This window comes from Lissotriton vulgaris, chromosome 1_2 (genome assembly GCF_964263255.1).
Source record: "Lissotriton vulgaris chromosome 1_2, aLisVul1.2, whole genome shotgun sequence".
NCBI lineage: Eukaryota > Metazoa > Chordata > Amphibia > Caudata > Salamandridae > Lissotriton > Lissotriton vulgaris.
The window spans coordinates 289,784,914-289,808,728 of record NC_141686.1 but is presented as its reverse complement, the minus strand read 5'-3'; the positions used below and the strand labels follow the sequence as shown (position 1 = coordinate 289,808,728).

At 42.9% G+C, this 23,815-nt stretch overlaps 1 protein-coding gene across 1 annotated transcript in view; it reads left to right on the top strand.

The window, feature by feature from the left end:
- Positions 1-23,815, top strand: part of LOC147736520 (carnosine synthase 1-like) — a 330,617-nt gene that overhangs the window by 15,937 nt on the left and 290,865 nt on the right. Inside the window, exon 2 of the mRNA XM_086953764.1 lies at positions 16,672-16,761. Within this exon, the coding sequence (XP_086809890.1) occupies positions 16,672-16,761 (90 nt within the window). The remainder of the gene's footprint in view (positions 1-16,671; positions 16,762-23,815) is intronic.

The window sequence follows — 23,815 nt, the reverse complement described above, 5'->3', positions numbered from 1 at the left end:
AGTTTGGAAGCTCGGTGTTTCCCACAGCTATTTCCCACAGGTCAAGGAGGAAGATATGATGAGCGACCTCATCAAATCCCTGCGTCTGAATACCGGACTTTACGATTGTATGCAGAAGATGCTAGGTTTCGGCAATGCATTCCCTATTTGTTTCATCTCCTGTTTGAAAGCGATCTGTCTGGACTGTCATATGCAGTGAACCACATCTTAAAAAGTGGTATACAGATGCAAAACATCTCGGCAAGTGACTTTATGCATAAAGTCAATGTCCAAGACAGTATTTTGGATTCTCACTTAATTAATCTCATGGCGTGTCAGCGTGGTACTAATGAGTACTGGTACCGTCGTCATGGTGATTTAAAATGTATGCTGAGGAACTTAGGAACTCCAACATGGTTCCTCACTCTGAGCTGTGCCGAGTATGGCTGGGAAGACTTACTTGAATTTCTACGAGAGGCAAATGGAAATATTGAAAACATTGAATTCAAGACACCTGGAGAACTGTGTTCTTTGGATCCAGTGAATGTATGCAGGTACTTCAATCATAGATTTGAAGCTATGATGTCTTTCATCACAAATAAAAAGAATCCACCTCTTGGAGAGGTGTTGGATTTCTTCTGGAGAAAGGAGTACCAAGCAAGAGGTGCCCCTCATATACATATGTTGTTGTGGATCAAGGATGCACCTAAATTTGGAACAGATCCGGATGACTTAGTGATGAATTTCATAGAACAGTATTCTACGTGTGCTGTTCCAAACGCAACGGAGAAGAAAAGTCTAAGAGAACAAGTTCTACGTTTCCAAAGCCATCGTTGTGGAAAGTACTGTCGTCGTAAATTCAGAAACAAGGACAAGTTCTACACCAAATGTCGTTTCAACTTTCCACGACCGGTGATTTCTAAAGGAAGAGTGAACAGTTTGATGTCTTCTCTGCGACATAATGTGACGAGGAAATCACCCAAGAATACATACAATTTGAAAAGGAATGAAGAGTCCAAGTACATCAATGACTACAACCCAGTGATTTTGTCCATGTGGAATGCCAACATGGATATACAGTTTGTGGCTGACAACTGTATGGCTGTGGCTCGGTATGTGACATCTTACATCACCAAAAAAGAAAAGACCGAACTGAAGGATATGTGGGAGGACATTTCCCATGAAAAGAGCCTCAGCAAGAAGTTGTACAGTTTCAGTCTGAAGATGTTGTCGCATCGAGAAATCGGAGCTTACGAATGTTCTGATCGATTGTCTTCAGCAAGTCTCTATGCCAAATCCAGGAGTCTCGTTTGGGCGAGTCTTGGTCTTGCTGCAATGCGAAATCGAGTTCTAAAACCTGTTCGGGAAATTGAGTATTTGGCAGAAAAGGAACCAAACAGTACCGACATTTTGAAGACCAACATGTTGGATACATATTATCCAAATCGAAGCAGTCACCTTGAGAATGTTTGTTTATATGAGGTTCTCCAAAATTATATATTCAAGAGGAACATCAAAGAAGATATTGAGAAAGGAGTGTATGCTGTAATTGGAAGTGAGGGATGCCTGGTCAAGCAAAGAAAATGCCAATTAGTAAACCATCGAAAATTGAGTGGTGAATCTCCAGGAAAAAAGGAGTTTTTCTATTTAGCACTTTTGCAACTTTTCAAGCCTTGGCGTGCAGAAGAGGAACTGCTTGGAGATTTCCTCTGTTACGAAGACTCTTTCAATGCAGCCAAGGAGTCCATAGAATGTCCTGCTTTTTCTAAATATCAAGAAATGCTAACTTTGGAAATTGAGCAGGAAGCAACGATTGCAGCCGAGATTGCCAGAGACAGTTCTCAGGACAGTCAGAGTTCTGTTTCATTGAGTCAAGATCCACTTGGAGGACCTATTATCGAAAATGAAGCTGCCACTGCTATGAATGAAGTAGAAAGAGCCATGGCACATGCTCAGGAGGATTCAGTTAACTTAGAAGACTTGGAAAAACAACTCAACGTTGAGCAGAGGAAAATATATGATGAAGTTACCAAGGAAATTGAGCACGGATTAAGTCATGAGAAGAACAAGTGCTCATGTACATCGTTGAAGCCTGTCCGACTGTACGTGAGTGGAGAAGCGGGAACTGGAAAAAGTTTCCTCATTAAAGCAATCTCTTGTTATTTGCAGGAAAGGACTGAGTCATCGCTGTCTTGTGTTGTCACCGCTCCTACTGGACTGGCAGCACATAACATTAAAGGTATTACTTTGCATCGTCTACTGATGCTGCCGGTGGAGCATGACAACAAATTACAATACAACAAGTTATCTGGAGATGCATGCTTTGAAGTTTCAAGAGTCTTGAGGAAAATGAAACTACTTATCATTGACGAAGTAAGCATGGTTTCCAATGTCATGCTTGCCTTTGTGCATTTGAGAATGCAAGAAGTAGTTAAAACTGAATATGATGTGTTATTTGGTGGGAAACACATCATTGTTTTCGGAGATCTTCTGCAGCTGACACCAGTAAAAGGTCAACCTGTGTTCAAAATACTCACGCATGAAGATACCAGGAAGTGCCTAGGGAGCATTGGCAACGTCAATATATGGTTAAACTTCAATTATGCTGAACTGCATCAAAATATGCGTCAGGCAAAGGATGAAGATTACAAGAATATTCTACAAGATATTAGAATTGGAAAAGTGACCGAGCATGGAAAAGAAGCTTTAAATGCACGTTTACTGTCAAATTTATATCCCAAACAAGAGATTGAGCCTGAGAATATTTTTCAGAAAATTACTGAGAAGAAATCTGGGATATGTCTCATGCCAACTCTTGCAGAATGTGCCATCTTCAACAACAAAATGTTGAATTTAGAAAAGCAAGAGATTGTGAAACTTGAAGCTATCGACAAATTAGAGCATATGGGATCAACAATTATTTTGTCAGACAATTTGAAATCAAAATTGGATTCATTAGAGAAGACTATATCTAAGACAGCGGGTTTTGAAAAGACTTTGAATGTGTGTTTAAATTGCCGAATTATTTTGAGAAGGAATTTACATGTAGAAAGAGGTCTGGTAAATGGATCAATGGGTAATGTTGTTGATTTTGAGAAATACAAAAATAGAGATGAAATAGAATTTTTAAGAATTAAATTTGATGGCATTGAGGAAGTACAGCAAATTGGTCGTTGTTCTGCTAGGTTTTTGCTTGTTAAAGACTTATATGTTCGCCGTAAACAGTTTCCTGTTTGCTTGGCATATGCGGTGACAATCCATAAATCGCAAGGTTTAAGTGTAGACTGTGCATTGGTGAATATTGGCAGTTCTGTGTTCAAGGAGGGTATGGCATATGTGGCATTGTCACGAGTTAGAACTTTATCGGGATTGTACTTGATTGACTGTGATGTCACAAACATTTGTGCGGATCTAGATTGTGTTAAGGAATACAATAGGTTAAGAAGAGAGTATGCGCCACATTTGCCTCAATATCCTTTGTTTGAGAAACGTGTGGTAGGCCGGAAACGTAGAAATATCAGTAACAGTAGGGAGGTTGTTGCAAAAAGACTAAAAATCAATGAACCGAAAGTTGTTAGCAGAAAGAAAGTGGATACTGTTGAAGAGATTGTTGGTTTTCAATTTGAAAACAGTTCTGGTGTCAACTGCTATGCAAATGTAGTTGTTAATGTTCTCTTTTCACTAGAGAGTTTAAAAGAACAGATTGTGTTCAATTCAGAACAAAGTTTATGCTGCTTGTTGAATTCTGTGTTAGAGAAATGTAGCACTGATGGAACAAAAGTAGAAAGTGTGTCTGAAGTTCGTTATCTGTTAGATGAATGTTCAGGTCAAACAGACTTCTCTGAAAATAATCAGCAAGATTGTCAGGAGTTTTTAATGTATATGCTTGATGTATTGCAAGATGAGGGTGTAGATGTAGATCACCTGTTTGGGCTTTCTTATCAATGGCAGCATGACTGCGAGAACTGTATGGTATCAAGTACTACTAGTGTAGACTCAGAAAGATTTATATATTTAACTTTGCCAGACAGTAAATCAGTGTCCTTTAATAAGCTAGTAAAAGCAGCGGATCACAACATGGAGTGTAGCCAATGTAAATGTCATATGATGTCAACATTATTTATACGTAGATATGGCCAGTATGTCATTTTAATGATTCAACGTTGTAGGCCTGATGGATCAAAATTGTCAACTTTAATAAAAAAATTTGTGGCTTCTCAGCTGTCAATATCAGGGAGGACTTTTGTTACTGTAGCAATTATCTATCACGATGGTCCATCAACAACATCAGGACATTATACAGCTTACTTAAAGTCTGGAAACGGCTGGTCATTCTGTAATGATTCCGTTGTAACTTTCAAAAAAAAATTGCCGTTTGACCTTAAAAATTCTTACCTGGTGTTTTTAAAACCAAAATTTTAAGTAGAGGGAATGTAAGTCTGCAATGCTGTCTAGATTAAAAATCCAACTATATAAACCTGATGCAAGTAAGTCTGCTTCATAGTAAGCAGTATCAGTGTCATAGGAAAAGGAGAACATGAGTGACAAAGAAGAGTAAGATATTAGTAGTCCAGGATTGTGAAAATAATCTCAAATATTTTATTTTTGAAAGTTGCGAAAATAGAAAATGTCGGGATTTGATTGGAAGAATTACAAGACTTGTGAATCGCGGCAACATGATTTGGCCTAGTGGAAACATGTGATATAATGAGAGAAGTTTTTTTTCTATGTAACATATTTTACGTATCGATGGAGGTTTTCTTTCAGAAAGTGGCGGGCTGAAAATATTTGTAGCACAACAGAGTGGATGCTGTTTATAGGAGATCGTTCGACGTCATTGAAAGTAAGTTAATTTTAAGGAGTTTTGAAATCAGATTTCTTAGGTTGTATGGGTTTTTTAAACACAGTCATTTTGATTGTGTTTTTTTTTCCCCGCTGTTACATGATGAATACCTTCAAGTCACTGATTTAAGTGAAATTTGATACATTCTGAGAACAGCAAAAAGAAACCATTTAACATGTATAATTAATGTTATGCTTTTTGTCCTTATGATATACATTTAGAAATGTGAGGTACATATGGGTAAGCTGAGTTTTTTAAATATCAATTTTAATGCTTTCAGTGCTGTACTTCTGGGTAGTGTTTTTTTTAAAAAAAGAAAAGAGGGCTCACCTCAAAGAAAGCTCTTGAAAGCACACATCTTATTTGCATCCTAAATCAAGCATTTAAAATGTTAGACACAATTTTATGATGTCTTTACATCTTTTTTGCGCTGCTATTGCATCACTATTGTGAGACATTAGCAGTGCAAAAAAAATCACCATGTTCCAAAATAGGCCTCAGTTCATCAACATCAAGATACAGTTTCTTTAAAATATATATCTTTAGGATTGTGTAGGGGACGTAGAGAAGCAGAGACTTCTGTAAATGTCAAAGTTGTTGAAAAACTGTTTGTTTTTGAACCTTTTCCCTTGTCTTTTCTAATTTTTAAATACATGTTTTAATATTTTTGAAAATGTTTGTTCTTTGTTTTACAGATTGAAAGTATGAAAAAATATTTAAAAAAGGTAACAAGAATTATAAGGTAAATGTTTTCTACTCTTTTTACCCGCAATGCACTGCTGATGATGTCACTGACAGTATCTCTCATTTACTCTCTATAGCTGTCTTTCTTTTTACATTATTCTCTGTTTACTTCCCTTATACTAACTCTTCTTTTTTTTAAAAAAATATTTTTTTTGGTTCGCTTCCAGTTCGCGAACCGGTCAGCGAACTTGAAGCGAACCAAAAGAAATAGTGCTTGCCAGAGTGATAAACATTCTAGTAATTTTGTTTGAAAGGGGAGGTAGTTCTGAAAAGAACTGTTTTTTTTTGTTTTTGTTGTTTTTTTTTTTGTTTTTTTGTTTTTGAACATTTTTTGATTTTTTTGTATTTTTAGAACTGTTTTATGTTTTTTTTGTGTTTTTTATGGAGGGGAAACAACAAAAAACAGGCATTGAAAACGGCTCAACTGGAGCAAAAAAAAAATTACTTCTTGGGTGCATTAGGGCATTTATGATTTTCGAATACCGTATTCATCAGGTTGATGCTCATGTTGCCATAGGACAGCATAGCACCACAGTGTATACAAGTTAACTTCATATGTTGGAAGTTGGGTTGAATGTTTGGCACAGTTTCATGTGCCTCTCTTCCCGTCAAAGACATTGTGGATGTAGATCTGGCCACAGGAGTTGTCGTGGGATTGTCTTGTAGATCCCTTAACTCAGCCCGGCTGTAGTTTAAGGGATGCCACCTGCTCATGTGTCGATGCATCGTATAGTTGCCCATACTGTATTTCTTCTCTGTGCCTCTCGACAATCTCTCATCACAGATGAGGCAGGTGACATATTTAGCATTCACCTTCTTTGATCCAGGAGGGATGGAGAAAAACTGCCAGATGAAACTTGTTTTTCGTTTTGAAAACCGGGGCAACTCTTGGACAAATTGTGGTTCCTCTCTGTCCTCTTCTTCTTCTTCCTCCTCTTCCTCCTCTCTGGTAGTGATAAATTGACTAGGTGGTCCTCTCTTCTTATGAGGAGGTGGAGGTGGTGGTGGGGGTCCACCAGCTGCAGCAAGTACAGAAGCCATTGTTCAATTCTAGCTAAATGGTCTTTCTCTCACCAAGATGAAAGTCAGAGTGAGGAAATAAGGAGGGGTTTACATGATTTGGGGAAAGCAAAAGTTCTGAACCAATGAAAAGTGTTATTTTTAGGTCACATGACCTAGTCATACATCATTTGGAAACCAAAAGTGAAATGAACCAATGAAAAGTTTGATAAACAAGTCACATGACCTGTTCCGCTTACGTTACGCGGTGCGCGCCGCGTCCCAGATCGCTTCTGGTTCGCGGTCCGGAGTACTTCCGGGAGCGCTAACGCGGCGCGTCATTAGACGCATTACGCGATAACGTGATACGTCGCGCTTCCGCGACGCGTCACAGTTCCGCTAACGTAACGTTGACCGGTTCGCCGACTAGATCGCGGCATCAAGATGAGCTAACGGAAAGCTTCCCGGTTCGCGAACTAGAAGCGAAGAAAAAAAAAATATTAAAAAAAAAATTATCAATAAACATCTAAAAATATTTTGGGATTTAAAAAAGAATACATTTTATAGCTACAGATGTTAGCTTTTAAAAAACCAATGAAATTCACAGAAAAAACCATAGGTTATAGACTATATATAGTTAGAAATTTGCATTTAAAAAACCATTGAAATTCAATGAAAAAACCATAGGTTATAGACCATATATAGTTAGGGATTTGCATTTACAAAACCTTATTTTACTCGCACAAAACCATTGAAATTCCATATATAGTTAGTTGCGCTAACTATATATCGCGTACCCGCAATCCACTGCTGATGATGTCACATATTACATCATTCATGACATGGTCAGTGACATCACTGATGACATCACTGATGACATCTCAAATGACATCACTGATGACATCACTGATGACAACACCCAGTGACTGTATGTTTCTGTAAAGTTGAAATATGTCTTACATATTGAAGAATGAGTGGATGTATAAGTGTCTGGATGAAGGATTTAGTAGGTGCATGACTGACTGTATGAGTGAGTGATTAAATGTGTCTCACTGAGTGCATGGGTTAGTGACTAAACTGTCTTAATTTGTGCATTATTATGTCTGTTGTTCTGTAAACTGCTGCATGTGTTGATAAGTACCTATATGAGTAACTATATGGGATATTCATTGGTTGCCCAAGTATTTGTATGGGAGACTGAGTGTGTGTGTGGGTGGCTGGGAGGTGTGTGAGTCTGTGCATAGATGTGTAAGCAGTTGATTCACTAGGTGTATGAGTTCAAGAGTGCATGTGGAAACAGCTATATGGACGGTTGACTGTGCATGGGTGTGTTGGTGAGTGAATGGATATCTCAGTGCTACATGTGCAAGTAAATACGTATGTAAAACACAATACATGTGAGAGATGACATATATAAATAACTGTGGATAAGAGCCAGTGAATGTGTGAGTGGCTGTATGGATCACTGTGAGCTTGTATCAGGGATTGTATAAGAGAGTAAATATGTCTAAGAATATGTTTGAATAAGTAAGGTGTGTATAACTGTATAGTTGAGGAAATGGAGTGTGATTGATTCTTTCCATGACTGACTAGGTGTGTGAGTAACTCCATGGATGAGTGACAGTCTGTGAGTGTCTGTTTATACTGAGTGTATGTAAGGTTATATTAGAGTCTGAAGAGGTTCATTGTATTATCACATGAGTGATGTCATCAGTGATGTGATCAGTGATGTCAAATGAGATGTCATCAGTGATGTCAAATGAGATGTCATCAGTGATGTCATTTGAGATGTCATCAGTGATGTCATCAGTGATGTCACTGACCATGTCATGAATGATGTAATATGTGACATCATCAGCAGTGGATTGCGGGTGCGCGATATATAGTTAGCGCAACTAACTATATATGGAATTTCAATGGTTTTGTGCGAGTAAAATAAGGTTTTGTAAATGCAAATCCCTAACTATATATGGTCTATAACCTATGGTTTTTTCATTGAATATATATATATATATATATATATATATATATATATATATATATATATATATATATATATATATATATATATATATATATATATATATATATATATATATATTGGACAGAAGTTGCCTTTGGTTGTGATTTGAACGCGCAAGCCAGCCACGTGTGGAAGGACCGGCCCGCAAGAGTCCGAGGGATGTCTGGCATCTTTTTGTTTTTCCAATGAACTTGGTTTTACCTCGGACCGCCTCACCGATCATCCCAGTAAGTGGTTTTTGCTAGGAAGCAACCAGGATCTGACGGGGGAGCACGGACACTGAGCTATTGTTCCGAGACCTTGCTGGTGAAAGTACTTTGAGGCAGAGCGTTAGGGGACCCAAGGGAGACCAAGCTTTTATAAAAGGATATTAATTTGGCACCACAACTCACCTAAAAAATGGCATGGACAGCGCAAACAGGTTAAGAGCCCCACGGAAGACAGTTCTCAACCTGATGTCTTCTGGGATTGGTAGTCTCTGACATCGGACTACGCAATAGAAACTATTTGTTGTGAATAGGGGCCAGCTGTACTCCATAGTTATGGGAGGAGTCACGAAGGTTTTAATCAAGGTGCTGCCTTATTCCTTTTTGCAATGGCATTCAGCATCAACTAGCAATAAAGCGATCTTCCTGTTTAATTCCCGTTGTGTCCTTTTGGGTTTCTTATATATATATATATATATATATATACACACACACACAATGCGTGGTAACGCCATATGTTTTTACGTTGTAAAAGCTTATGCGTTCAAAAGAAATGCATGGTAAAGATATCCAGAGTATTTTCCTGCGTTGTTACGTCAACATTGTAGTAGCGGCTGTGGTGTTTAAGCTATTGAATACCATACAGATTGACCTGGTATGGGGACAGGGGTGCCTCAGAGTCTGCCTAGCAAAACTACCAGTTCAAATAGAAAGGGGAGGAATGAGGGCCCCAGACTTCAAAGTCTATTGCAGAGTTGGGTGTAGAAAGCCCACCTCTCTATATAGTGCACACAATGGGGTACACTGTGCAGGGAGGTCGAGGAAACCCTTACTGGTTTACAGAGGCAGAAGTAGATAATATGAACACTATTTTGTTATAGCGTGGGGGAGCAGTTAGGCTTATCAGACGGTAGTGCTAAGCCTTTGTTCTATCCACAGAGGCAATAAATGATACAGTCAATGAAGGAAATCAAGACCAAATTAGAAAAGTAGTACTTCTTTTTATATAAATATTTAGACCAAGAATTTCGAGTACAAGGTAATTACATTTCGCAATTCGAGAAAATCACAATAAATGTAATATCAAAGTTACAATTACTAGAATCAGTGCTGGTTTATTAAGATGAGATATTCAGTACCAATCATCCCATAATACAGTGAAACCGTCATGGAGCTTGGAAACTCGTAATGGCGAGTGTCTAGCCCATGTACTCCTTAAGGCTTCCCGCTTCACCTACAATATCCAAGAATCTATATGGATGTTGCAGGGGCATATCAAGCCGCGGTCAGCAGTAGGAGGTTCTGCAGGGCGGTGATGTGGGGAGGGGGAGGGGCAGGGTGGGGGGTAGTAATGTATGGATTACGGAGTGATGCAGTGCGCGCAACAAAATTTGTTTTATTTATTTATATGTTTACTTACCTGTTAAACTCCGTAATCCATACATTACTACCCCCCACCCTGCCCCTCCTCCTCCCCACATCACCGCCCTGCAGGAACTCCTACTGCCAACCACAGCTGGGCATATCTACTCTCGTAGATTTGCCCTCACAGGAGATATAGTGCACCCTGCCTTAGGGCTATAAGGCCTGCCTGAGGGGTGTCTTACCTATATCCCCTGCAGTGTCTGTGGGCATGGCACACAGTGTGCCATGTCAACTCTTCGGTTTTGTCTGCACCAATGCTCACAGGCTGCAATGGCAGTGAGCATGGCATTGGTGAAGGGACCCTAGGGTGGCACAATTCATGCTGCTATCATTGGGATCCCTTTTCAGTGCCAATTCCACAGGTACCAGAAGGGCCATTTATTAGGGACTTACAAGGGGTGCTGAAGTTGTGACAATTGGGAAACAAAATGCCTAGTTTAGGGAAAGAGCTCCTATCGAAAGGGAGCGGCATCCAGGACCCCACATCAGCGACATGATCACCCGCTTGAACTTGGACTGTATTTTCAAATCTGGATCTCAACACTGGATACCACCCACTGGAGCTGCACGATAAATCAATATATATCAACACGTTCATGACACACCAAGGGCTTTTTCGATACAAGCGCCTTAACTTTGGGATCTCGTCAGCAGCCGAGATTTTTCAGGAAGCCGTCCCGTGAGTAATCCAGCACATCCCGAATGCATTCAACTACAGTGACGATATTCTGGTGTTCGAAGAGACTCGGAAGGACCACGACAAGGCTTTGAACTGGTTGTGCCACACTCTCCTGGACGCCAACCTCACGCTCAACAAAGAAAAATGTGAGTTTCACAAATCGACTCTGTTAGACCTAGCACCATTGGCCTGGGTCTCCCTTCCATTTTTTGCTGTTGCCTCATGTATTTTTGCTGGTGTTAGATGCTTCGGGCACTGTGCCACTGCTGTTCAGTGCCACAGTGCAAGTGCTCCCTACTGTAAATTAATGTATTGATTGGTGATTCCATGTTTGGCTATTTGGTTTACCTGTCAGACCCTAGTCTAGTGCACTGAGTGTGCCCAGGGCGTGTAACCCAAATGCTGCATGTGGGCCTGCAGCACTGGTTGTGCCACCCACAGAAGCGGCCTTGTAAAATGTGTCTAAGGTCTGCCATTGCAGAACCTGCGTGCAGTCTGGTACTGTCATGCTGACTTGGCAAGTGCACCCACTTGCCAGTCCCTAAACCTTCCCTTTTCTTCATAGCAGTCACTCCTATGGTAGGTCCAAGGGCGGGGTGCATTGTAAGTATAAGGTAGGACAAGCCCTGATGTTTGTGGCATGTCCTAATAATGAATTACAGCCATTTTAGTTTTTCACTATTGCAAGGCTACCTGTTCTCCATAGGCCAGATTGTTATATTTTATAATCCTAACAGGCTCAGAGAACATGGTAGAAATTCGAGTTTAGTATGCCTGAACTCAGAATAATAAAATACATATTTTAGTGAAGTTGTTTTTAATATTCGTTGTTTGCAAATACCACTTTTAGAAAGTAGGTATTTGCTTGCCTAACCTTTCACACCTGGCTCTGGGAGGATATGTATTCCTATGTCTGGTTTTATGAAGGGACAGGGCTGGGGGATTCCAAGAGACAAGCTGAGTCACCCAGTGGTGAATAGAGAGGTCCACATCTAGATGGGAGGGAGGTGTGCACCTGGACTCTGAATAGGGCTGTGCCTGCCTTCCACAATGCTGGCTCCACCTCCTGGGGAGTGGCTGATGTCTCTGCCCTGCACACTGAAAGAAGAGAAGGAGTCCTGTCAACAAAGTGCTCCAGGACTGTACTTGCCTTGCACAAGGCTGGCTCCACCTCCTGGGGAGCGTCTGATGTTTCTGCCCTGCACTGTGAAAGGATAAGAGAAGTCTGGTAAACAGAGTGCTCAGGAACTGGTTTGGACTGAGCAAAGGCCCCTCTCCCCTCAGAGAACAAAGGATTTTGGGGTATAAATATTGGGACCCTGATCCAATGAAATTAGATCACTCTGAACAACAAGAAGAAACCTTGACTGAGGAGAGGAACCTGAAGAAACTGAGGAGAGACTATTCCCAAGCTGAAGTGCTGCTTTGGGGGATTGGCCTGCAGTGGTTGCCTTACTGCCAAAGGAACGAGAAAGGAACTTTGAGTAACTTTGCTTTCAACTTGTGAAGGATCTCCAAGGGCTTGGAAAGTGCCTGCTGCTGTTTTGGTCCTTCTGAGGAACTACGTGTCGCAAGATGCTGGAAGCGCGACTCAACAAGAAGAAGCGTGACGCCATCGCTGTGCCTGCTGTCGCAACTCCGGAGAAAGGAGGGTGTCGCCGCTGGAACTGTCTCACTACACCGCATTGGAGAGAAGTGTGCCGCAATGGAGAGGAAGCGTGTCGCCGTCGCTGCTGCTGCGTCGCAACTCCGAAGAAGGAGGGTGTCGCCGCTGGAGCTGTTGCACTGCACCACATCAGGAGAAGAATCTTGCAACGAGGTCGGAGCGTGTCGCTGTCGCTGTGCCTGCCGTCGCAACTCCGAAGAAGGAGGGTGTCGGCGCTGGAACTGTCGCACTGCACGTCATCGACCAAGAGCACCTTGCATCCCCCGAGAAGCGCGCCACAGTTGGAGCTGCTGCCGTCGCATCTTGGATGTCGCCGCTGTAGTTCTCGCATTGAGCGGAAGCTTCACGCATCGTGGGAGAAGAGCGTCGCTGCTGGAGCTGTTGCCGTCGCATCGTTAGGGTGTCGCCGCTGCAGTCCACACATCGAACCGAGAGCTTCTCGTATCCCCGAGAAGCGTGCCGCATCTGGAAGATCTTCACGTCTTTATTTCTTTGCACCTGAACTTTGCCGCATTTCCCATTGCTGCAACATTGCTTGTTGTGGAAGCGCAATGCAAATTAAGGTACATTGGCGCAGAGTGTCGCATCTAAGAACTGAACTGAACTAAGTTTAATCTACCATCTTAAAGTAATCATAGTGTGTATTTTTGTTGTTTGTGGTCTTGTGGTAACTCTATATAAAGTCTACTTATTTTTTATATAAAACCTGTGTGGTGTCCATTTGTAGTGTTGTAACTGGGTTACTGTATGTGGTCACAACTGCTTAACTTACAACGCCTCTGAGATAAGCATTGATTGCTCGTGCCACGCAACCTAGAGGGTGAGTAGGGGTTATTTTTGGAGTGTAATCCCCTTGTCCTGACTAGAGGAGAGGGTCCCTGCTTGTCACAAGTACCTACCTGTGCCAACCAGAGACCCCCAAATCTAACAGACACTCAAATTCTATGGACACATCTTCTCAAAGGAGGGCATGAGACCAGACCCTGAGAAAGTTTCAGCATTATCCGACACCTCCAAACCGCAAGATGTCAGCGACTTTCGCTCGTTTCTAGGCATGGCTAGCTACTGCGTCCGATACATCCAGGATTTTGCAAAAATCAGCTACCCACTACGAGAACTGACACGGCAAGGGCAAAGTTTTCACTGGTCGGATAAGTGCAAACAAGCGGTCAATGAAATTAAGGCTGCTGTGAGCTCGGCCATCAACTTAGCATATTTCAACCCCAAGCGGAAGACGGAAATCACGATAGACACCAGTCCTGTTGGCCTAGGTGCCATTCTAGCACAATTTGATGACGAGGAAGACCAACGCCACAACGTTGCATATGCCAGTTGCAGTCTCACCGACACAGAAAAAGCATACTTCCAGCCGGAAAAAGAGACCCTGGCAGTTGTATGGGCCTGTGAACACTTCCACCTCTTCGTCTATGCCAAGCACTTTACCAGTATCACTGATCACCAGGCTCTGACGACCATTTTCAGCAACCCCCGGGCGAAGATGCCTCCGCGGATTGAACGGTGCGGGGTCGCCTGCAGGACTACACATATACCATCATTCACAAACCCGGGAAAGCGGAGAACTCGGCGGACTACATATCACGACATCCCTAGGCAGGGACACGAGCGCGGCCCTCAGTAGCAGAAGAATATCTCCATTTCGTCATTGACCAAGCATGTCTGCCTGCTGTCCCACTAGAGGCAATCATAGAAGCCTCTGCAAAGGATGCCACACTACACAACATCAGGCACCGTGTCTGTACCAATTCATGGAGACACCTGAAGAACCTAATACAAATGACGCTATCAACACACAAGAACTCATGGCATTCAAACACATTAAAGATGACCTCTCCATCAGCGACAGTGGTCTGTTACTAAGAGACAGGAGGATTGTAAGGCCTCACCGGTGGAGACAAGGCACTATCAACCTGGCACAAGAAGGACACCGAGGAGTGGTAGCCATGAAGAAGGCCCTGCGAGAACGCGTCTGGTTCCCTTCTCTCGACCAGATGGTAGAGACCACACTACAAGACGGTAAACATCGTTTACAACGATGTTTTCACAACGCGGTACCTTTACACCGCGGCTGTGACAACGCAAGTCGTTACCACGACTTGCGCTGGAGGGCGCTCAAGGTCTAAAAATAGATAATTTACTATCCTAACACCTTCCCTAGGGTCCACGGGGACTGGTGTTAGAATAGTAAATTAAACTATTCGAAATCCGCGCCCCCCCAACGCAAGTCGTGGTAACGACTTGCGTTGTCACGGACGCGTTGTAAAGGTATGCGTTGTGACGGTACGCGTTGTACCGTCATATATCCTACAAGACTGCCCACACTGCCAGCTGGTGGGGCGAGAAGAACCACAGGCTCTCTTACATATGGTGTATGGCAGCATGTGGCTGTTGATTTCTTTGGTACGCTGAAATCAGGGAAGTACATCATTGCCATCATGGATGAGCACTCTTGATTCCCCATTGCTCACCAAATCTCATATACCAAAGATGCCACTGTCATACGATTCATCGATGAAGCGTTTGCCGCATGGGAAATCCATACGCCATAAAGACAGATAATGGACCACCATTCAATGGACAAGTTTTTGAGGAATTTGCGAGATACCTAAATTTCAAGCACCGAAAGATCACTCCTCTGTGGTTTCAGGCCAATGGGATGGTCGAGCGATTTATGGCTAGCATAAAAAAGACAATGCAACAAGCTGAACTAGCTCATTGAGACATTCAGCCAGCTTTAAATGAAGTGTTACGGGCATACAGGACCACGCCACACAGCACCACCAATCAGTGTCCTGCCACCCTAATGCTGGGGCGAATCCCACATACTCGGATACCAGCTTCCGACGCCGTCACACAATCCAGACTCATGAATTTGGACCATGAAAAACTGGTAGAACTTGATCGAAACAAGAAAGCAAAAATTAAAGAATATGCGGACCACTGTAGACATGCAAGAACATCTGACATCCAAGAAGGTGACTGGGTGTTAGTGAAGCAGAAAAGGAAAACCATGTCTGACAGCCGCTACTGCGCCCAGCCACTACAAGTAACCAAGAAGAAAGGAACCATGCTCACAGCAGAAGCAGGAATCAAGAGAACAACCAGAAATGTGTCATACTTCAAGAGATGTAACCCTACAGTGTACACTCGAGCTCAAGACTTAAACTGGGACACAAATGACTTAAGTCAAGAGGAAGACGAATATGAAGAACTCCAACCAACACCGGGAGCCCATGACAGTAAAGAGAGGCGTCTCTCCATTCGACCACGAAGCAGCAGGCCACAGAGAACTGTTCGAAAGCCCACCGACTCATTGAAGAACTTAGATCTTGAACCTTTAAAATACAAAAGGGGGAGATGTTGTATCGCTATGCCTATCCTGTCCTGAATCGAGGATCAGGCATGGCAGGAAACAGAAGGGTGGGGCTTGAGGGGCAAGCGGGCAGTGTGTTTGAGAAGTGAGGAAATAAAGATGTGCCAATTCTCTCGCTGCTGTCCCACATGGATCTTTAATGCAGGGACACAGCGGGGAACAGGAAAAACAGGTTCAGCAGCACTGAACACGAGCCCTGAACCAACACAACACCCACAAAACTAATGATCCTTCAGAGCAAAACAGAACCCATTAACATCCCAGCAAAGGGAGCACATTCAGCAGTACAGCACCCACTAACTAACACAATGGGTGCACCGCAATAAGCACGCCATGGACAACACCCTCATCAATGTAGCAACTTCGAATACTACGGCACTTGCAACAGAATATACAGCAACACAGGGCCTACCAATAACATGGACAGAACATAAATATATCCTTGCAAACATTTTCTTCTGAAATGAAATTCCTCAGAATCAGGTCCTCTATAATTTTTTGTCTCATTTACTTGTCTACCTTCCTTCCCAGCTTATCTGAGGACGAGCGCTTCATAGAGGGTTAGGTGCAGGTCGAGAGCTTTGTATGTAGGTGTATGGAGAGCCATCATTCTGACACTTCAGAAGCTGGTGTTTGCCAAAGATGTTTATGCTTTCTCAAGCTACTGCAATAAATGTGTTGATGGCTGTAAAATAACTGATGTCTTCTATTTTTAGGATTCACATCGTCTGACATCACGGTTTGTATCTTGGGAAGCCCATCAACATGTCTGTCCATCCTGCTGGGAGGAGCGAACCTGTGTCCAGGTGAGAAGAGCTGACATACACACCGCCCACCGCCAACCTTTCTGCTCTGTGTGCACAGACCAGCACAGATCTTTGCTTGAACTCATTTCTGGATAAAAGAGTGCATCACTTAAATGTATGTAGAGACCAACATAGTAAATTACTTTTTAATGGCTTTTTTTCGATTCGTTTAGCAATTTATAAAAGTTAACCAGAACATCTTTCAGTGAACACAATAACCAATATTAAATACCCTACCCCCTCCAAAGTACCCATCCCTTACACCGAAGCACCCACACATTAAACATAAGATTCATCCTTATACATTCGTTTCTAGAATGACAAGGGATCCACCTCGAGGAAGCAAGGTGGGGGCGATCAGTCCCAGTGCTCTCAGAGATGGTGGCGTGTCTTCCACCTGCATCCCTCATTCAGATGGGCTAGAACGGGACTCCTTAGTTCATTAAACAAGCACTGGCAAAGCAGGAGCTATTGCGTGGTCAATGTTAGTGGGCCCAATTCACAGAATGAACTTAAGACTCAATCCTAAACTCACTACTACTTTTGGCATTCACAGAAGTTAGGATTTTGTCTTAAGTCTGTCTTACGTCTGTTTTAAGACAAAATCCCAACTTCTGTGAATACCAAAAGTAGTAAGTTTAGGATTTTGTCTTAAGTTAGTTCTGTGAATCGGCCCCAATGTCTTTTAGCCATGGTTAGTAGCAGCACGTCTGCTGTTTATCATGGCTGAAAGCGAAGTAAAAAAGAATGAAGCCTGAGCCTGTGGACGTGGAGAATGGCACTAGGTGTGAGTGGGTGAACTAACCGGGTGCATAATGTTTTAATTGCAAAATCATTGCAGCAAATAAAAAGATCATGCCTCTTTTAAAATGCACTAGGTATCGAAGCACTGTACATACGCACCAGTTGCATCCATTCATTTTTAGGAATGGAGAAATTAATTAGCCCAGAATCACAGGATGTTGAGCTGACGCTGTGACTTGAACCCAGGTTCCCAGCATCTAAGTCAGCCACTCGAGGAGTTATTCCACATCTTCTCATGGTGTTTATAAAAGGAAGCATAAGGGAACAGAAAAGAGGAAAGCATTTCCCAAATTAGAAGGTTAGCATTTCCAAGGCACATGTCAGGTGAAAATAAACAAAGGCGGTGAACTGCAGCAAACATTGCAAGTATAAAAAAAGCCTGGATTTTTCCCAGTTTCACAGGATGCTGAGCCTGCAGCCAAGACACAAACCCAGTTCCTCAGTTTCAAAGTCAGCCAATCAAGCAATTTCGCCACATTCTACCCAGTGCTTATAAAAGGACGCATAGAGGAAAGCTTTTATCAAACTAGGAGGCAAGCTTTTCACTGCACATACTTATAAATAATCACATCAACAAAACATGTCGTTTTGTAATCCTTGGTGGAAGTTAACATTTTTGATGTGATCGTACCTTGGTCATAAATCAGACTTTAAGGGCGTGCATTGATATAGCCCTCGTGTTGCAGAGGAGCAGCGCGTCATGGTCTCTTCACATGTGCAGCTATTATCAAGGAGGGCGAGCACGGCAAGGGAGTAGTAATCCGCACTGTTGGAACGTGAAAGCAACTAATCGGATATGACGGAAGCAACATTCCAGTAACGTGCTCAATTGAACATAAAAAGAGCAAGTCAAGGGAGCAGTGAAGCGCACTGTGCATTTGGGACGGTATTTGGGGGTGAGGGCGGGTGGGAGGAGAAGGAGCTGGTAAAAGCACGAGCACTGTGTAGAGGGCTGAAAAGCAAAGAAAAAAGTAGGTCCTAAAATGGTCCTAAAAACGGGAGCAGTGGATGTTTACAAGCACTTTGCCCATGCTCTGGGGGAGGGCTAAACACAAGGGGCCCGATTCACAGAACTAACTTAAGACAAAATCCTAAACTTACTACTTTGGGTATTCACAGAAGTTAGGATTTTGTCTTAAGTCTGTTTTAAGACAAAATCCTAACTTCTGTGAATACCCAAAGTAGTAAGTTTAGGACTTTGTCTTAAGTTAGTTCTGTGAATCAGGCCCCAAAAGAGGCATGACCATCCATGCCATGGACAAAAGGTGAAAAAGAATATAATACAGATGATGGAGCGAGCTAATGGGAAGCCTGTGGGAGGGCTGGAGCTCACAGATTAAACACAACCCATCTCTTTGAGACAGCCCATGCGCTGTCTAGCCTAGACCTAAAAACTGACTTTTGTCGTAAAGATCGAACGCTACTTTCTCATGACCTAATAAGTGCCAAGGTTTATCTAACCACGAGTGCATAGGTTAGCTTTGTTGGTTCTCCACATTGACAGAGAATGGTGTGTTTGGCTGTCAGGAGGAGAAGGAATATCCTTGTACCCATGATAGAGTGGAGTTGGTATAGCCCTGCCAATGGTCTGCCAACTAAGGCCAATTCAGGGAGTCTATCTGAGGTCTGACACTGGATCCAAAGAAGATATTATTCAAACAATCAACTATTGTGATCAGGACCACAGGATGTGTATGATGGAGGATGTTTTTTCGCAACTACGCCAGCAAGCGTCAGAGTAAGAAGGGTTGATTATGTGGTGTGGGGTAAGATGCCAACGGAACAGCATTTTGTAGAGGATCTCCCTACCTCAGACAAGACAAACAATGGGTATTAGTACAAAGAAATATCTCAAGCCATTGTTCGGTGTCAAAGATGATGTTAAGGTCTATCTCCCATTGCAATTGAAAGAGTGATTTACATGCTGATGTTCGAGTATTAAGTACCCTGCAGAATTTAGAAACCAGGGGGCATATTATCAAGCAAGGCGCTAACATTTTTGCCGCTTTAGCGGCAGAAAACTGCTGCTAAAGCAGCGATAATGGGCTTGATATATGCCGTAGAGAATACCATAGAAGCCTAGGTTCACCAGAACATGGGCTTCTATGGGAATTCACAAAGGCATATTATCAAGCCCATTATCGCCACTTTAGCTGCAGTTTTCTGCCGATAAAGCGCCAATAACGTTAACGCCGTTTCTTGATAATATGCCCCCAGGTGTTTAGATGATGAAAGGCTGTGGAGGATCTTCTCAAAGGCTGTAGACGCTCTAATGTTGCATGCTTTAATATTACTATGTGTGACCCAGTGTTGGATTTGGAGGGAATGATAGCGTTTGGACTCTGGAAATCCGAATTTGTGTTTTATTTATTCAAATGAATTCATGCTGTCCTCTGAATAGAAGGCTCAAAGACAAACGCAATTCTAACCCTCCAGAACCGGAAATTTTTTGCCGACACTACAGTAAATTTTGCATTATTTATGATTGGTGTGAGAGGGGAGGGAAAGGAGGGAAAGGAGCTAAGGACACTCTTGATGGCAAGAAGTCTCAGACAGCTAGCAACGCTCTGGTGACAGGGGAGACATACAAAAGCTGGCCTCTCATGGCTGAAGGAACTTGTGGTACTTGACCTAAGGGTCCTGCTTCAAGGTTTTGGTAAATGAAGCTTGATTGGGATGCTTGGTAGTAGTGTAGTAGATGTGGGACCCTAAAAAAATGTCAATTCCCTTTTCATATGCTTGTGGTAAAGAGACAAAAGTCTCTGAGGGGGTTTTTTAAACCAAAGTTAAAGGGTGAGCCATATGTTGTATCCAAGGTTGCATGGAGATTGACAAATTTACAATTATAAAAACATTTAAAGACAATACTGTCAAAAACCCAAATTTATGAGAATATGCACACACGAAAAGGTTTTTTTCTTTTCAAGAATGTATTATATATTGGTACAAAAAGGTTGAGTTTTAAAATTTTCACATTTATTCATAAAAAACATTAAAAAACTTTGTACATCAAAGTATAGCAAAATATGTCAACGCAGCGTTTCAGTGATGTGAGTCGTCACCTTCTTCAGGACAATATTGCAATTAAAACCACTATAAATTTAAAAACACAAAATATACAGTTACTTTGTATCAAAAAAGCACGGTAGTTATGTTACAAAACAGAACTCAACCATTTTTAGCTGACCAGCTCGAAAAATTCTTATTCTTATACTTGTGTCTAACATTAAAATTCAAAACATGTGCATTCTCATCAGTTCTTAAACTGTACAGAACAAAGTTTGTTAATTTAAAAAAGGAAGAAAGAGCAAAACATTTCTAAATTAGACAGATTTGTATAACAGGCCTATATCACATTTGTTAGTCTCGCAACCTTCTATGGTCATACCCTTCTTTGGCATCCCTCAATTCATTATTGCAACTGTTGGGGACTGGAATACTTTTTGTTCCTATTCCTTTCACACGTTGCACCTTAAAAGTCGGTTAGTTTTACATGGTGATTCATTTCATCCATGCTTCTGGGTGTATTTATTTCTTTCCCCTCTAACCGTATATGTGGGACCCCAATTGGCCTCTCTTGGATGTTTTGTGAAGGTCTTGAAAGCCAGTCTCGCTCGCTTTTCATTTCAGATATTGTTCATACAAGCTGTCTAGAGTGATTAAACCCCTCAGATGGCCCTTCGTAGTAATGGGCATCAGAGACAGACCTGTAATTCCCCCCATCTGATTTAGATGTGCGGAGTTATAGGTCAGTTTTTCCTGACTGTCACCACCAGGAAAATCTTATTGTAAGGGGCAGTGAAAATGGCTAAGTATTCTCCTTGACATGAGAGATGACCCACATGATGGGGGGAACATTTACTTTTTTAATTTCAAAACGCGTTTTGGGATTTTCCTTGTGAAAATAAAAAAGAATGCTCTTTTTCTGCAGAGCTCCATCATGTTAACAGAGCCCTACACTACAGCAAGATGCATTGACAGGTGCAGAGGGAGGGAGTCCTCACCTCTGGCCCTGGTGCAGCCTGAGGGTTTAGACCCTAGGTTGGAGAGCCAGGTTCAGGTGTTGTCTGACCTGGAGGAAGGGGCAACCATAATCAGGGTCCTGACCAATGTAGCTTATTGGTGTACCACTCCAGTTGGGGGGTGCAGTACTCTGGAAGGGGGTGCCAAGGGAGGGAGTCCTCGCCTCTGACCCAGGTGCAGCTTGAGGGTTTAGACCCTAGGTTAGAGGGCCAGGTACAGGGGGTCCCCCCTGACCTGGTACTCCAGTTGCAGTATAGCACCCCTGAATTGGTGGGTGAATGGTGCAGGTCACCTGCTACAGGTGCCCTGACAATTCTGGAAGGGGGTACCACTCCAGGTGGAAGGGTACAGAGCCCCAAGGAGGAGAATTGGGTGTGGTAGAGCACACCCCAGTCTCTGGTCCAGCCGCAGGGTAATGGCCTGGGGTTGGTGGGTCAGTGCCAGGATGTCATGCCTAACCTGACAGGAGGGAGAGTGGACAAAGGGTGCCAAGCACCTGGGGCTAATGCCCCCGCACTCTGACTCCACAGAGATTTGAGAGCCCTGAGAGGCAAAGGGCCTGGGTCTCATCCCATACTAGTGTCAGTGGCTACTGTGACTTGCTGTCTGTCTGTTGGGACACGCCTGTGAGCAATTTAAGGTGCGATGCTACACAGGTGGTGTCCAAAGGTGAAGAGAAGGGTTCCCCATGGATTAGCTTGGTGGACTCTGAGAGCATGGACAGAGGAATTGAAATGGGTTCAGCTTGGTGTAGAACTGGAGTATGCCCCTGCTGTTGCGTGCCAGGTCCATGTTCTATCGCCCTAAGCAGGGAAGCCCGTTAAGGTAGCGATTGGTCTACCCTGTGTTTTGGCTGGAAGGGGGTTGTGTTGGACTTGGCCCTTTTTGCAGGGTCATCCCTGAACTTTTTGACTCCCACCTATATTTTGTCTGACCTGTTGTTGGCTATTTTATGACTCTGGGCACTTTACCACTGTTGATCAGTGCTAAAGTGCATATGCTCTCCCTACTGTAAATTGATGTATTGATTAGTGGTTCCCTGATTGGATGTTTGGTTTACTTGTCAGACCCTAGTACAGTGCACTGAGTGTGCCCAGGGCATGCAATCCAAATGCTGCTAGTGGGATTGCAGTACTGGTTGTGCCACCCACAGAAGCAGCTTTGTAAAATGTGTCTACGGTCTGCCATTGCAGAACCTGCGTGCAGTCTGGTACTGTCATGCTGATTGGGCAAGTACACCCACATGCCATTCCCTAAACCTTCCCTTTGCTTCATATCAGTCACTATGGTAGGCCCAAGGGCAGGGTGCATTGTAAGTATAAGGTAGGACAAACCCTGATGTGTGTGGCATGTCCTAATAGTCAATTACAGCCATTTTCGTTTTTTCTTGGACCACACACAATTTCCTTCTCACTACCCCTACCCCGCGAAGAATGAGAAACTGGCCCAGACTACGTCTAGACCAGTGGACCAGCATTCTTACAACCTCTAGACCTTCACTCACCTGTGATCCCCCTTTAGATATTAATGAATACGACAATTGGATCACAAAATCACTTGACTCTATACTTCCCTTTCGTACTACCAGCTTAAAAAGGCAGCGGAAAACAGCGCCCTGGTACTCGGAAGAACTTAGAGGCAAAAGCGCCTATGTAAGAGGCTGGAAAGGAAGTGGCGCTTGGGCTATGCCACCATGGACAAAGCTACTTATAGGGAGGCTATTAGAGCCTATAAATCTGAAATAAAACTAACACAATCGACCTATTACAGTGAGAAAATTATGTCGGCCAGATCCAAGCCCAAAGAGATGTATCAAAGAGTAAAAAGTCCGACCACGCTTCCACTACCCTTGGCCGCTAACTACAACTCACTCTCCCGATGCAATGACTTGGCAGAATTCTTTTTTCATAAAGTAAATAAAATGTACTCATCTTTTCCAGATATGGATTCAGATCCCCCCATCCAAGGACCACATCTCACTACAGATGCCGAGGACTTCCATCAAAATATTTTAGATCATTTTCCACAGTTAGATTTAGAAACTCTTGAGCTCTGATGCACCAAATGAAGTTTGGCTCCCCATGTGACCCCGCCGCCTGAGCACGCTGGTCTCAGTCGACCAGGTCATTCTTCCCACGCTCATGGAGTTATTGAATTCTTCCATAGTGACTGGTATGGTACCACCCACCTGGAAACATGCCATGGTACGAGCACTCCTGAAGAAACC